Raw genomic sequence first — 13,815 nt, 5'->3', positions numbered from 1 at the left:
TTCATTTACAGGATATGGGTGTCACTGGCTAAACCAGCACTTATTGCCCATCCCTAATTGCCCTAGGGAAGGTGATGGTGAGCTGCCTTGTTGAATCCACTGCAGTCGCTGAGGTGTAGGTACACCTACTGTGCTGTTAGGGAGGGAGTTCCAGGATTTTGACCCAACGACAGTGAAGTAACGGCGATATATTTCCAAGTCAAGATGGGGAGTGACTTGAAGGGGAACCTCGAGGTGGTGGTGATCCCAGGTATCTGCTGCCCCTGTCCATCTAAATGGTAGTGGTCATGGATTTGGTAGGTGCTGCCTAAGGAACCTTGGTGAGTTCCTGCAGTGCATCTTGTAGATGGTACATGTCGATGGTGGAGGGATTGAATGTTTGTGAAAGTGAGAGCAATCCAGCGGACTGCTTTGTCCTGAATGGTGTCGAGCTTCTTGAGTGTTGTTGGAGCTGCACTCATCCAGGCAAGTGGAGAGTATTCCATTACACTCCTGACTTGTGCCCTGTAGATGTATGGTGGACAGGCTTTGGGGAGTCGGGTGGTGAGTTACTCACCGCAGGATTCCAAGCCTCTGATCTGCTATTGTAGCCACAGAATTTATGTAGCCAGTCCAGTTCAGTTTCTGATCAATGGTAACCCCCAGGATGTTGATAGTGGGGAATTCAGCGATGGCCATGCCATTGAATGTCAAGGGGCGATAGTTAGATTTTCTCTTACTGGAGATGGTAATTGCCTGGCATTTATGTGGCGCAGATGTTCTGCCATTCACCCCCTCAAGCCTGTTCCTTCATTCAGTTCGATCATATGCTGATCTACATCATGTCCATCTATCCACCTCGGTTAATAACGCTTAATATCCTTGCTTAAATCTGTTTCATGGAGGGATATTTTCAGTTTACCCCTACACAGGGTTGCCAATTCTAGCTGTTCATATTCTGGGAGATACTGGTGGAAGACATGGAGAGGCTGACTTCAGGAAAGTGGGTCCATGTCTCAAAAGGGACCCTATTTCCTAAACAATGTAGCCATTGGACAGAGACAAGTAACTGAACTGTCCCGTGCAGCTTGCTTGAGATTGACTGAAGAATGACACAGTGAAATTGGGATTATTTTAAAGTAAGAATTTTGAAAAGGAAACGAAAAGTATTTAGGAGATCATCACAGGCACAGGATTTTACCCTATTTTGTTTAATTGGCTGGGGATACAGTGCCACTCTCTGAGCTGGAGCCAGTGGGTTCCAGACACAGACTCCAATCTGCGCCCCTCCACGGGATCATAGACTCCATAGTGCAGACGGAGGCTATTCGGCCCATCAAGTCTGCACCGACCCACTTGAAGAGCTCCACCCTATCCCCGTAACCCAGTAACCCCACCTAACCTTTCTGAATACTAAGGGCAATTTAGGATGGCCAATCCAACTAACCTGCACAACGTTGGACTGTGGGGGAAACCGGAGCACCTGGAGGAAACTCACGTAGACCCACAGGGAGAAAGTGCAAACTCCACACAGTCACTTGAGTACGGAATTGAACCCAGGTCCCTGGCGCGATGAGGCAGCAGTGCTAACCACTGTGCCACCATGCCGCCCATCTCTGGGAAAATCAACAGCACCTCGGCAGCAATTTGGCAGTGGCTCCAGTTGTGGGGCTCGGTCTTGATCACTGCTCAGGAAAGGATGAGCTGGTGCCACTGACACCCGGTATCATGGATCCAGCTTTCCACTTGCTCCTCAGCAACCCATCAGTCAGTCCTGCTGGGACAGGGCAGAGGTGCTGCTGGGATAGTGCAGTGCAGGAGTGAGCCTCCTGCGCGTAACCCATTCCCGTGACCGGGACTACGTCGTGACCTCGTATTCCTGTTGAAGTGCTGATCCTCATCTCCTCGCACAGCACTGGCCCTAGGGGCAGCTGGCGAGCAGCCATCCCAAACACTTAGCAAGCAAATCAGCAGCCAGAGACGTGACACTCATGCCACCTGTTGCCACTTTAGCACAGTTGGCTGGACAGCTGCTTTGTGATGCAGAGCGAGGCCAACAGTGTGGGTTCAATTCCTGTACCGGCTGAGGTTATTCATGAAGGTCCACCTTCTCAATCTTACCCCTTGCCTGAGGTGTGGTGACACTCAGGTTAAATAACCACCAGTCAGCTGACCCCCTCAAAGGGGAAAGCAGCCTGTGGTCATGTAGGACCATTCCATTTTTTGTAGTCTCTTCCATAGCTACTCTTGCTGCAGCTCATTCACCATGGTGTAGGTTTCGGGAACAGGGGCTTCAGAGTTTGCTCCAGATCATTTACTGGGTGCCAGGTAGCCCGGCTAGGAGTTCCTCCGACTGAGAGGCAAATCCTCGACAACTACATGTGCAAACTTTAACCTACTCACTGGGAAAACAGGCCGTGACATTTCAGAGCACTTCTACACACATACATGACCCACATCAGCACTGCTCTGTGTGTCATTACCCGTGGACCATCAGGTCACCATTTTTCAACCAGCGATAGGTTCTTGTGAACAAATTATTGTACATATTAATTTATTTGCTTGAAATAATGGGCAGGATTATCCAGCTGTTCCTGCTGGTGGATTGTCCTGGTGGTGGATTGTCCGGTTACGCCGACTGCGACCCCTCGCCCTGTCTTGTTATGCTCTTGGTGTAGCATAAGCTGCTTCCTTGATGTTCACTCTGACAGTGAACACGGCTGTCAATGAGCGCACAGCAAGATTCCTGGAAAAGCAATGTGATGTTGGTTGAGGGATAACTATTGACCAGATACCTTCTCTGCTCTTCTTCAGAATAGTGACATGGGACCTTCCAGATCCACCTAGCCAGGATGATGGGGCTTTGGTGTAATATCTCATCTGAAGGACAGCCCCTCTGTCAGTACAACACCGTGTCAGTACAACACTGGAGACCAGTCTACATTTCTGTCTAGTCGTAGCTTAGTCTATGGAACCTGTCTGCATAATTTAACAAAGGATCATGGAATGATACAATGCAAAATGGGGTAATCCAATCTGTTGCATCTAAACTGGCTGTTTGCTATCCAATAAATCCCATTCCCTGCTCTTTTCCTGTTGCTCTGCAAATCTTTCCCATCAAATATTTATCCAGTTCCTTTTGAAATTACTATTGAATCTTCAAACACCTTTCAGGCAGCGCATTCCAGATCATAACAACTTGCTGTATAAACATATTTCTTTTAATCTCCCCTGTTATCTTAAATCCTCTGCTTATAACCCTCCTGCCACTGGAAACAGTCCCCCCCCCCCCCCCCCCCCCCCCCCGTCTCCTTTTGCCCTATCAAAATTGCACATAACTTTGAACACTTCACAGTCAGAATACATGAGCTTTCTTACATCCTGTGATCAGTATGTTTAGTGTAGAAAGAGGTGTGCCCTTTCTTATCCTGTTTAAGTGCATATCCCAATTAAATAATTCAGCAGCAAACTTTTGGGAGTTTAAAAATTAAAGAATGTTGTTTATTCTCATACACATGCCCCAAGTTAGTGTCAGACTCTCTCACACATACTTCTCACACACACATTTGCATGCACAAAGATTGATTAAAGATAAGGGCCATGCATTTTTGCAATCTCAGTCTCAGGTTTACAATCTTCAGTTTTGCCAATGGCAGACCTGCTGTTTCCTGGATGGTTCAGATGCTTTAGTGTTGAAGAAAAGGTTTTGTAAAGGGAAGGGTTCACAGCAGGTTGTGAGGTTGCTTATGGTTGGTTTTCTAGGCGATTGTTTTCAGGTGAACTCTAACAGGAAGCTGTTATGTACTCTGGCTACCTGATGACATACAGATTGTTTCCAAGCCTGGCTCACAGACTGACTGAACTGATGGGTCAATGGCTTTGGTGAAACTGTCTGCACACAGCTCTTAGCTGACTTTTAAAAGCAGTCACACCATGTGACTACCATAATTTCAAACCATTTTCCAATGCAGGGACGACGTTTATATTCATTGCATCCTGTCCTCTGAATGTTTGAGATGATCAGTGTCTTTGCTTTAGAATGATCCATTCAAATCAGATAATAATTTTGTGATTGGTTTTAGGGAGAGTATCGATGCACAGCAATCTGGAGTGTACTTTTTGTTGCCCCTTGAGACAGGAGAGTGGTTCAAATCCACAAAAGATTTTTTTTTTCCATTTAAGGGATGTGGGCATTGCTGGTTAGGCCAGCATGTATTGCTCCTCCCTTCAGAAGGTGGTGGTGAGTTTCCTTCTTGAACCACTGCAGTCCTTGAGCTGTAGGTACATAATTTAACAAATTGTGTCAAGTGTACTTGGGCGGCCATCTTTTCCAGCCTTTTTGTGTCCAGTTTTAAAATATAAAATTAGTTTGAAGTTCAGAATATGAAATACCGGTACCGGAGCATAACACCCTCTTCACATTCTCTTCTCTAAGCAGAATCATTCCAGCCTCTCCTGCCTCTCCATGTAACCAAAGTCCACTGCTTTCCACTAAAACAATTTCTTTCACAAGAAATCCAGCTAATGCTTGGTTAATTAACATTCCAGGGCTGGCGCCAGGAACTGAATTTCCACACTCCGAAGCAGAGGATTGACAGATGGCAGTTCCTGCCTCTCCACAAGGATCTGTTCCGGCCAGCAGAACATGGATTCCACAATGGTGCTGGTGCTACCTTGACACTCCTTAACCCTCGACGATGTGGTGTTCCCGATCTACCGTCTGGCAAATATGTCCAGCAGGACAACACCAAAAGGAAGAGACGCTTTGTGATTTCCGGAGAACGATGGAACAAAACTGATCTGACGTACAAGTAGGATATTCATCTTGGGGTAGCAAGGGGAATTACGTGGGATTACACCGTACCCTGTTCCGAGGGGATTTATACAGGATTACGCTGTACCCTGCCCCGAGGGGAATTACATGGAATTATGCTATACCCTGTCCTGAGGGGAATTACACGTGATTACGCTGTACCCTGTCCTGAGGGGAATTACATAGGATTACATTGTCCTAAGGGATATTATATGGGATTATGCTGTACCATTCTGAGGGGAATTATAGAGGATTACGCTGTACCCTGTCCTGAGGGAAATTATACAGGGTTATGATGTCCCAAGAGGGATTACTTGGGATTATGCCATCCCGAGGAGAATTACATGAGATAATGCCGTGCCCCGTCCCGAGCAGTAATATACTGTCCCAAGGGAAATGACACAAGTCTGCGCTATCCCAAGGGGAGTTACACGGGATTATGCTGTACCCTGTTCCAAGCAGGATTACACGAGATTACTCTGTGCCGTGGTGTCAGTGGAATTACACGGGATTACACTGTCCCGAGGGGAATTATATGGGATTACGCTGTCCCGAGGGGAATTATATGGGATTACGCTGTCCCGAGGGGAATTATATGGGATTACGCTGTCCCGAGGGGAATTACACGGGATTACACTGTCCCGAGGGGAATTATATGGGATTACGCTGTCCCGAGGCGGAATACACAGAATTCATGGAGAGCCAGTGGTGTAGTGGTTTTGTCACTGGACAAGCTATCCAGAGACCCAGGGTAATGGTCTGGGGACCTTTGTTCAATCCCACCAAGGCAGTGGAATTTTAATTCAATAAAAAAATCTGGAATTAAAAATCTAAAAATGACCATGAAACTATTGTCAATTGTTGTAAAAACCCATCTGGTTCACTAATGCTCTTTAGGGAAGGAAATCTGCCATCCTTACCTAGTCTGGCCTACATGTGACTCCAGACTCACAGCAATGTGGTTGACTCTTAAATGTCCTAATTGCTGAGAGGCAGTTATCTGTCAATCACCTGAGGCCTGTTTAGGGGCACATTGTATTCTTCTCTTTGAAGTTAAGGTATTTTTGAGTCATCGGTTAGCTGAGGTCTGTATAAAAGACAGACAGACAGCGCACACAGTAAGCTAGCACTTTTCCAGGAGACACATCCGGAGTGAGACTCATCCAGAGTGGGGATTGAAATTTGGTAATTTGGTGCAGTGAGGTAAATCAGCAAAGGTAAGTGGAAAATCTAATTCTGCTGTTTTTCAGTTAAAAGTGCAGTGTGGAGCTTAGTGTCTGATTGGTTGAAGCTGCCCCCACCCTAATTGCTGAGAGGCAGTTATCTGTCAATCACTTGAGGCCTGTTTAGGGGCACATTGTATTCTTCTCTTTGAAGTTAAGGTATTTTTTGAGTCATCGGTTAGCTGAGGTCTGTATAAAAGACAGACAGACAGCGCACACAGTAAGCTAGCACTTTTCCAGGAGACACATCCGGAGTGAGACTCATCCAGAGTGGGGATTAAAACTTGGTAATTTGGTGCAGTGAGGTAAATCGGTGCAGAGTGTGAGGAGGTGCTTTTTAACCCTGGTAAGTGACTGGTAAGTAGTCTCTCTTTTTCTTTTCATTGTCTAATTTATTTATTTTTATTTTGAAATTCTAGTTGTTTAGGTTTACCAAGGGTTTAAGACATGGCAGGAGATCCCAGACCCGTGTCATGCTCCTCGTGAGTGATGTGGGAGCTCAGGGACACGTCCACTGTCCCTGGCTCCTTCACGTGCAAGAAGTGTGTTCAGTTGCAGCTCTTGTTAGATCGCTTGACTGCTCTGGAGCTGCGGATGGGCTCACTTTGGAGCATCCGCGATGCTGAGGAGGTCGTGGCTAGCACGTTTAGCGAGTTGGTCACACCGCAGGTGAAGGTTACTGAGGGAGATAGAAAATGGGTGACCAAAAGAAAGAGCAAGAGTAGGAAGGCAGTGCAGGTGTCCCCTGCGGCCATCTCCCTGCAAAACAGATATACCACTTTGGATACTGTTGAGGGAGATGGCTCACCAGGGGAAGGCAGCAGCAGCCAGGTTCATGGCACCGTGGCTGGCTCTGCTGCACAGCAGGGCAGGAAGAAAAATGGCAGGGCTATAGTGATAGGGGACTCGATCGTAAGGGGAATAGACAGGCGGTTCTGTGGACGCAATCGAGACTCCAGGATGGTATGTTGCCTCCCTGGTGCAAGGGTCAAGGATGTCTCGGAGCGGCTGCAGGACATTCTGGGGGGGGAGGGTGAACAGCCAGCTGTCGTGGTGCACATAGGCACCAACGATATAGGTAAAAAACGGGATGAGGTCCTACAAGCGGAATTCAGGGAGTTAGGAGGTAAACTAAAAAGTAGGACCTCAAAGGTAGTAATCTCAGGATTGCTACCAGTGCCATGAGCTAGTCAGAGTAGGAACGTCAGGATAGATAGGATGAATGCGTGGCTCAAGAGATGGTGCAAGAGGGAGGGATTCAAATTCCTGGGGCATTGGGACCGGTTCTGGGGGAGGTGGGACCAGTACAAACTGGACGGTCTGCACCTGGGCAGGACTGGAACCGATGTCCTAGGGGGGGTGTTTTCTAGAGCTGTTGGGGAGGGTTTAAACTAACGTGGCAGGGGGATGGGAACCGATGCAGGAAGTTGGAAGGTAGTAAAACAGGGACAGAAGCAAAAGGAAGTAAGGGGAAAAGTGCAAGGCAGAGAAGACATAGTCAAAAATCTAAAAGGGCGACAGTACAAGGTACAGTGACTGAGGGGAGCTCAGTGAATAGGCCCAGTAATAACAAAAGAAATAAAACTGGAGATGTTAAGATTCAAAACAGAGGTAAAAAAACCAACATAAGTGTACTTTACCTGAATGCTCGTAGTATTCGGAATAAAGTAAATGAGTTGATGGCACAAATCATCGTAAATGACTATGATTTAGGGGCCATTACTGAAACATGGTTAAAGGATGGTCACGACTGGGAGTTAAATATCCGAGGGCATCAAACTATTCGGAAGGACAGAGTGGATGGTAAGGGAGGTGGTGTTGCTCTGTTATTTAAGGATGACATCCGGGCAATAGTAAGGGATGACATCGGTGCTATGGAGGATAAGGTTGAATCCATTTGGGTGGAAATCAGGAATAGTAAGGCGAAAAAGTCACTGATAGGAGTAGTCTATCGGCCACCAAATAGTAACGATATGGTGGGGCAGGCAATAAACAAAGAAATAACTGATGCATGTAGAAATGGTACAGCAGTTATCATGGGGGATTTTAATCTACATGTCGATTGGTTTAACCAGGTCGGTCAAGGCAACCTTGAGGAGGAGTTTATAGAATGTATCCGCGATAGTTTCCTAGAACAGTATGTAATGGAACCTACGAGGGAACAAGCGGTCCTAGATCTTGTCCTGTGTAATGAGACAGGATTGATTCATGATCTCATAGTTAGGGATCCTCTCGGAAGGAGCGATCACAATATGGTGGAATTTAAAATATAGATGGAGGTTGAGAAAGTAAAATCAAATACTAGTGTTTTGTGTTTAAACAAAGGAGATTACAAGGGGATGAGAGAAGAACTAGCTAAGGTAGACTGGGAGCTAAGACTTTATGGTGGAACAGTTGAGGAACAGTGGAGAACCTTCCAAGCGATTTTTCACAGTGCTCAGCAAAGGTTTATACCAACAAAAAGGAAGGACGGAAGAAAGAGGGAAAATCGACCTAGGATATATAAGGAAATAAGGGAGAGTATCAAATTGAAGGAAAAAGCATATAAAGTGGCAAAGATTGCTGGGAGATTAGAGGACTGGGAAATCTTTAGGGGGCAACAGAAAGCTACTAAAAAAGCTACAAAGAAGAGTAGATAGAGTGTGAGAGTAAACTTGCTCAGAATATAAAAACAGACAGTAAACGTTTTTACAAATATATAAGACAAGAAAGAGTGGCTAAGGTAAATATTGATCCTTTAGAGGATGAGAAGGAGTTTTAATAATGGGAAATGAGGAAATGGCTGAGGAACTGAACAGGTTTTTTGGGTCGGTCTTCACAGTGGAAGACACAAATAACATGCCAGCGACTGATAGAAATGAGGCTATGACAGGTGAGGACCATGAGAGGATTGTTATCACTAAGGAGGGAGTGATGGGCAAGCTAATGGGGCTAAAGGTAGACAAGTCTCCTGGCCCTGATGGAATGCATCCCAGAGTGCTAAAAGAGATGGCTAGGGAAATTGCAGATGCACTAGTGATAATTTACCGAAATTCACTAGACTCTGGGGTGGTCCCGGTGGATTGGAAATTAGCAAACGTGACGCCACTGTTTAAAAAAGGAGGTAGGCAGAAAGCAGGAAATTATAGGCCAGTGAGTTTAACTTCGGTAGTAGGGAAGATGCTGGAATCTATCATCAAGGAAGAAATTGCGAGGCATCTGGATAGAAATTGTCCCATTGGGCAGACGCAGCATGGGTTCGTAAAGGGCAGGTCATGCCTAACTAATTTAGTGGAATTTTTTGAGGACATTACCAGTGCAGTAGATAACGGGGAGCCGATGGATGTGGTATATCTGGATTTCCAGAAAGCCTTTGACAAGGTGCCACACAAAAGGTTGCTGCATAAGATAAAGGTGCATGGCATTAAGGGTAAAGTAGTAGCATGGATAGAGGATTGGTTAATTAATAGAAAGCAAAGAGTTGGGATAAATGGGTGTTTCTCTGGTTGGCAATCAGTAGCTAGTGGTGTCCCTCAGGCATCCGTGTTGGGCCCACAATTGTTCACAATTTACATAGATGATTTGGAGTTGGGGACCAAGGGCAATGTGTCCAAGTTTGCGGTTGACACTAAGATGAGTGGTAAAGCGAAAAGTGCAGAGGATACTGGAAGTCTGCAGAGGGATTTGGATAGGTTAAGTGAATGGGCTAGGGTCTGGCAGATGGAATACAATGTTGACAAATGTGAGGTTATCCATTTTGGTAGGAATAACAGCAAACGGGATTATTATTTAAACGATAAAATATTAAAGCATGCCGCTGTTCAGAGAGACTTGGGTGTGCTAGTGCATGAGTCACAGAAGGTTGGTTTACAAGTGCAACAGGTGATTAAGAAGGCAAATGGAATTTTGTCCTTCATTGCTAGAGGAATGGAGTTTAAGACTAGGGAGGTTATGTTGCAATTGTATAAGGTGTTAGTGCGGCCACACCTGGAGTATTGTGTTCAGTTTTGGTCTCCTTACTTGAGAAAGGACGTACTGGCGCTGGAGGGTGTGCAGAGGAGATTCACTTGGTTAATCCCAGAGCTGAAGGGGTTGGATTATGAGGAGAGGTTGATTAGACTGGGACTGTACTCATTGGAATTTAGAAGGATGAGGGGGGATCTTATAGAAACATATAAAATTATGAAGGGAATAGATAGGATAGATCCAGGCAGGTTGTTTCCACTGGCGGGTGACAGCAGAACTAGGGGACATAGCCTCAAAATAAGGGGAAGTAGATTTAGGACTGAGTTTAGGAGGAACTTCTTCACCCAAAGGGTTGTGAATCTATGGAATTCCTTGCCCAGTGAAGCAGTTGAGGCTCCTTCATTACATGTTTTTAAGGTAAAGATAGATAGTTTTTTGAAGAATAAAGGGATTAAGGGTTATGGTGTTCAGGCCGGAAAGTGGAGCTGAGTCCACAAAAGATCAGCCATGATCTAATTGAATGGCGGAGCAGGCTCGAGGGGCCAGATGGCCTACTCCTGCTCCTAGTTCTTATGTTCTTATGTTCTTATGTCCTCAGGGAAAGGCAATAAATGCTGGCCCAGCCAGCGCGCTCACATACTATGAATGGATAAAGAAGAAAAGGGGTATTAGATGGGATTACACTGTGCCTATCTCGAGGGGAATTACACGGGATTAGGGGAGGGGGGGTGAGGTCGCAAAACCCAGCAATGGGGGGGGGGGGCAGCAGTGAAGAAGGGGGGGGAGGGAGGGGGGCAAGGGGCAGAACAAAAAAGAAGAACCAGAAGGGGGAACAGATAATGAAACAGAAATGGGGGAGGATGGGAGGGGGGGGGGGGGGGGGGGGGGGGGGGAGAGCACAAGGAAAGACTACAGTGGCAGCAACCACAGCACGGTGAGAGAACACAAAGAAAAATGGGAAGGGGAAACAAGCAATGGCCCAGATAGATGATCGATAAAATGGAAAGAAGAGAGGGGTGGAAAGACCCCTCATGTCCGGGTATATTTCCTGGAGCCGATGTCTTTGGCTTTGTAAGGTATATACCTGTATCCACAATTATTTAAAAAAGGGAGGGCATCAGGGGGGATGGGCGGGGGGGAGGGGGATCAGGGAGAGGGGTGCTGTAGGGGGGTGGGGGGGGGGGGGGTAGGGAGGATTGTACACTGAGCCTGGCGGCAACAGACTATAAATAGAGAAGCCTTTTTGTACTGTACAATAATTGAAAACAAACGGCAATGTATATAATTTTGAAAATGCCAATATAAGGTTTTTTAAAAAACATAAGGGGACCAGCTGTTTCCACCCTGTCCATGCCCCTCATAATCTTGTACACCTCGATCAGGTCGCCCTTCAGTCTTCTCTGCTCCAGTGAAAACAACCCAAAGCCTATCCAACCTCTCTTCATAACTAAAAGGTTCCATCCGAGGCAACATCCTGGTGAATTGCCTCTGCACTGCTCCAGTGCAATCACATCCTTTCTATAATGTGGCAACGTGAACTGCACACAGTATTCCAGCTGTGGCCTCACCAAAGTTCTATATAACTCCAACATCACCTCCCTGCTTTTGTAATCTATGCCATGATTGATAAAGGCAAGTGCACCATATGCCTTTTTCACCATCCTATTAACCTGACCACCTGCCTTCAGAGATCTATTTACAAACAAGCCACGGTTTCTTTCTTCCTCAGGAGTTCCCAGTGTGGTGCCATTCATTGAATAACAAAGTGTTGCTGCATCCTGTCCCGAGTGGAATTACACAAGATTTCGCTGTGACCTGTCCTGAGCGGGATTACACAGGATTACCCTGCACCGAGGGAAATAACGGCCGGGATTCTCCACTACCCGGCGGGGCGGGGGGTCCCGGCGTAGCGGAGTGGCGCCAACCACTCCGTCATCGGGCCTCCCCAAAGGTGCGGAATTCTCCACACCTTCAGGGGCTAGGCCCGCGCCGGAGGGGTTGGCGCCCCGCTGATGGCGCCAAAACCGGCGCCAACGGCCTTTGGAGCTACGCCGCCCAGCGTCGGGGCTGGCCGAAAGGCCTTCGCCGGTCCGCGCATACGCCGGTGCGTCAGCGGCCGCTGACGTCACCACTGGTGCATGCGCGGTAGGGGGGGTCTCTTCGGCCTCCGCCATGGTGGAGGCCGTGGCGGCGGCGGAAGAAAAAGAGTGCCCCCACGGCACTAGCCCGCCCGTCGATCAGTGGGCCCCAATCACGGGCCAGGCCACCGTGGGGGCACCCCCCAAGGCCAGATCGGCCCGCGCCCCCCCCAGGACCCATGGGGCCCGCTCGCGCCACCAATCCCGCCGGCACCAGAGGTGGTTTAAACCTTTGACTCAGGTAGTAGTCAAAAAATATTGGGGCAGGGCTGTCTGAGGGAAGGACGGAGGGAGACTGTCCGAGGGAGGGAGCAAGGCTGTCCAAGGGAGGGAGCGCAGAAGGCTCAATACATAAAATGATGGCATCGCTGGAGCTACTCTTCAAGATGCTTCTCAGTGAGTGACATCATTGTGACATAGCTTCTTGTGCACATGCTCATTAGAGTTAACTCTTTATTCTCCATTTCCCCCAAGTTCACTCTTCCTACAAACTGTACCTCATGTACTATTTACAACTTCCATCCAACACCTACTTCCCTCCCACCAAGTCACTTTTGCCAAAGGTTTCAATCCCTAACAGTGTTGCCGGTTCTGTTGGAGGACGGGAAGGACATATGTGTTCCCGCGTTGTCTCCTTGACAGTATATTGGTGGAGTGGGACAGCAGCCTCTCCTGACAGCCTGTTCCTGGCCTCTGATACTTACCTGAATATAAAGACAGTGAAAACCAAATGAGGAAATACTGAAAGCTCCAGGACTCAAATGATCAGCAACTTCTGAGGCTATATAAGGCTCTGGTCAGACCCTATTTGGAGTATTGTGAGCAGTTTTGGGCCCCGTATCTAAGGAAGGATGTGCTGGCCTTGGAAAGGGTCCAGAGGAGGTTCACAAGAATGATCCCTGGAATGAAGAGCTTGTCGTATGAGGAACGGTTGAGGACTCTGGGTCTGTACTTGTTGGAGTTTAGAAGAATGAGGGGGGATCTTATTGAAACTTACAGAATACTGCGAGGCCTGGATAGAGTGGACGTGGAGAGAATGGTTCCACTTGTAGGAAAAACTAGAAGCAGAGGACACAATCTCAGACTAAAGGGACGATCCTTTAAAACAGGGATGAGGAGGAATTTCTTCAGCCAGCGGGTGGTGAATCTGTGGAACTCTTTGCCGCAGAAGGCTGTGGAGGCCAAATCACTGTATGTCTTTCAGACGGAGATAGATAGGTTTTTGATCAATAAGGGGATCAGGGGTTATGGGGAGAAGGCAGGAGAATGGGGACGAGAAAAATATCAGCCACGATTGAATGGTGGAACAGACTCGATGGGCCGAGTGGTCTAGTTTTGTTCCTATGTCTTATGGTCTTATGACAATCTCTTGAAAAGGAAGACAGTGAACGTGAATTCTCCTTGTCAGCCCCTCCCTGGCACACACTGGGGAAAGGTGAAGGAACCAGCTTGACAAAATGAGGCACTTTGGGCTCCTCTGAAAACTTTGCAACTGTATTGTTCACTGTTGCTGCGACAACGAGAGAAGAATTCAATAGCTGAGCGAGGAATGAATCTGGTAGACGAAGAAATGGAGAAAGAACATTCTGAAGACGCTGCTGGAGGTGAGGAAAGGAGAATTTCCCTACTCTTAGATTAGGAATTTCTCTTTCTGTAGGCAGTGGTATAACTTCCATGCTTTGCAACGGTGTGGTAAATCGCCACTGCAGACAATGAG

The 13,815-nt window shown here is 47.2% G+C and overlaps 1 protein-coding gene across 1 annotated transcript in view; it reads left to right on the top strand.

Annotated features, from left to right (window-relative positions):
* mmp11a (matrix metallopeptidase 11a) overlaps positions 1-13,815 on the top strand; it is a 121,620-nt gene that overhangs the window by 66,137 nt on the left and 41,668 nt on the right. The window contains exon 2 of the mRNA XM_038794163.1: positions 4,528-4,790. Coding sequence (XP_038650091.1) covers positions 4,528-4,790 — 263 coding nt within the window. The remainder of the gene's footprint in view (positions 1-4,527; positions 4,791-13,815) is intronic.

This window comes from Scyliorhinus canicula, chromosome 1, assembly GCF_902713615.1.
Source record: "Scyliorhinus canicula chromosome 1, sScyCan1.1, whole genome shotgun sequence".
Taxonomy (NCBI): domain Eukaryota; kingdom Metazoa; phylum Chordata; class Chondrichthyes; order Carcharhiniformes; family Scyliorhinidae; genus Scyliorhinus; species Scyliorhinus canicula.
Note: the sequence above shows the minus strand (reverse complement) of the source record. Positions and strands in the feature narration are given on the sequence as shown.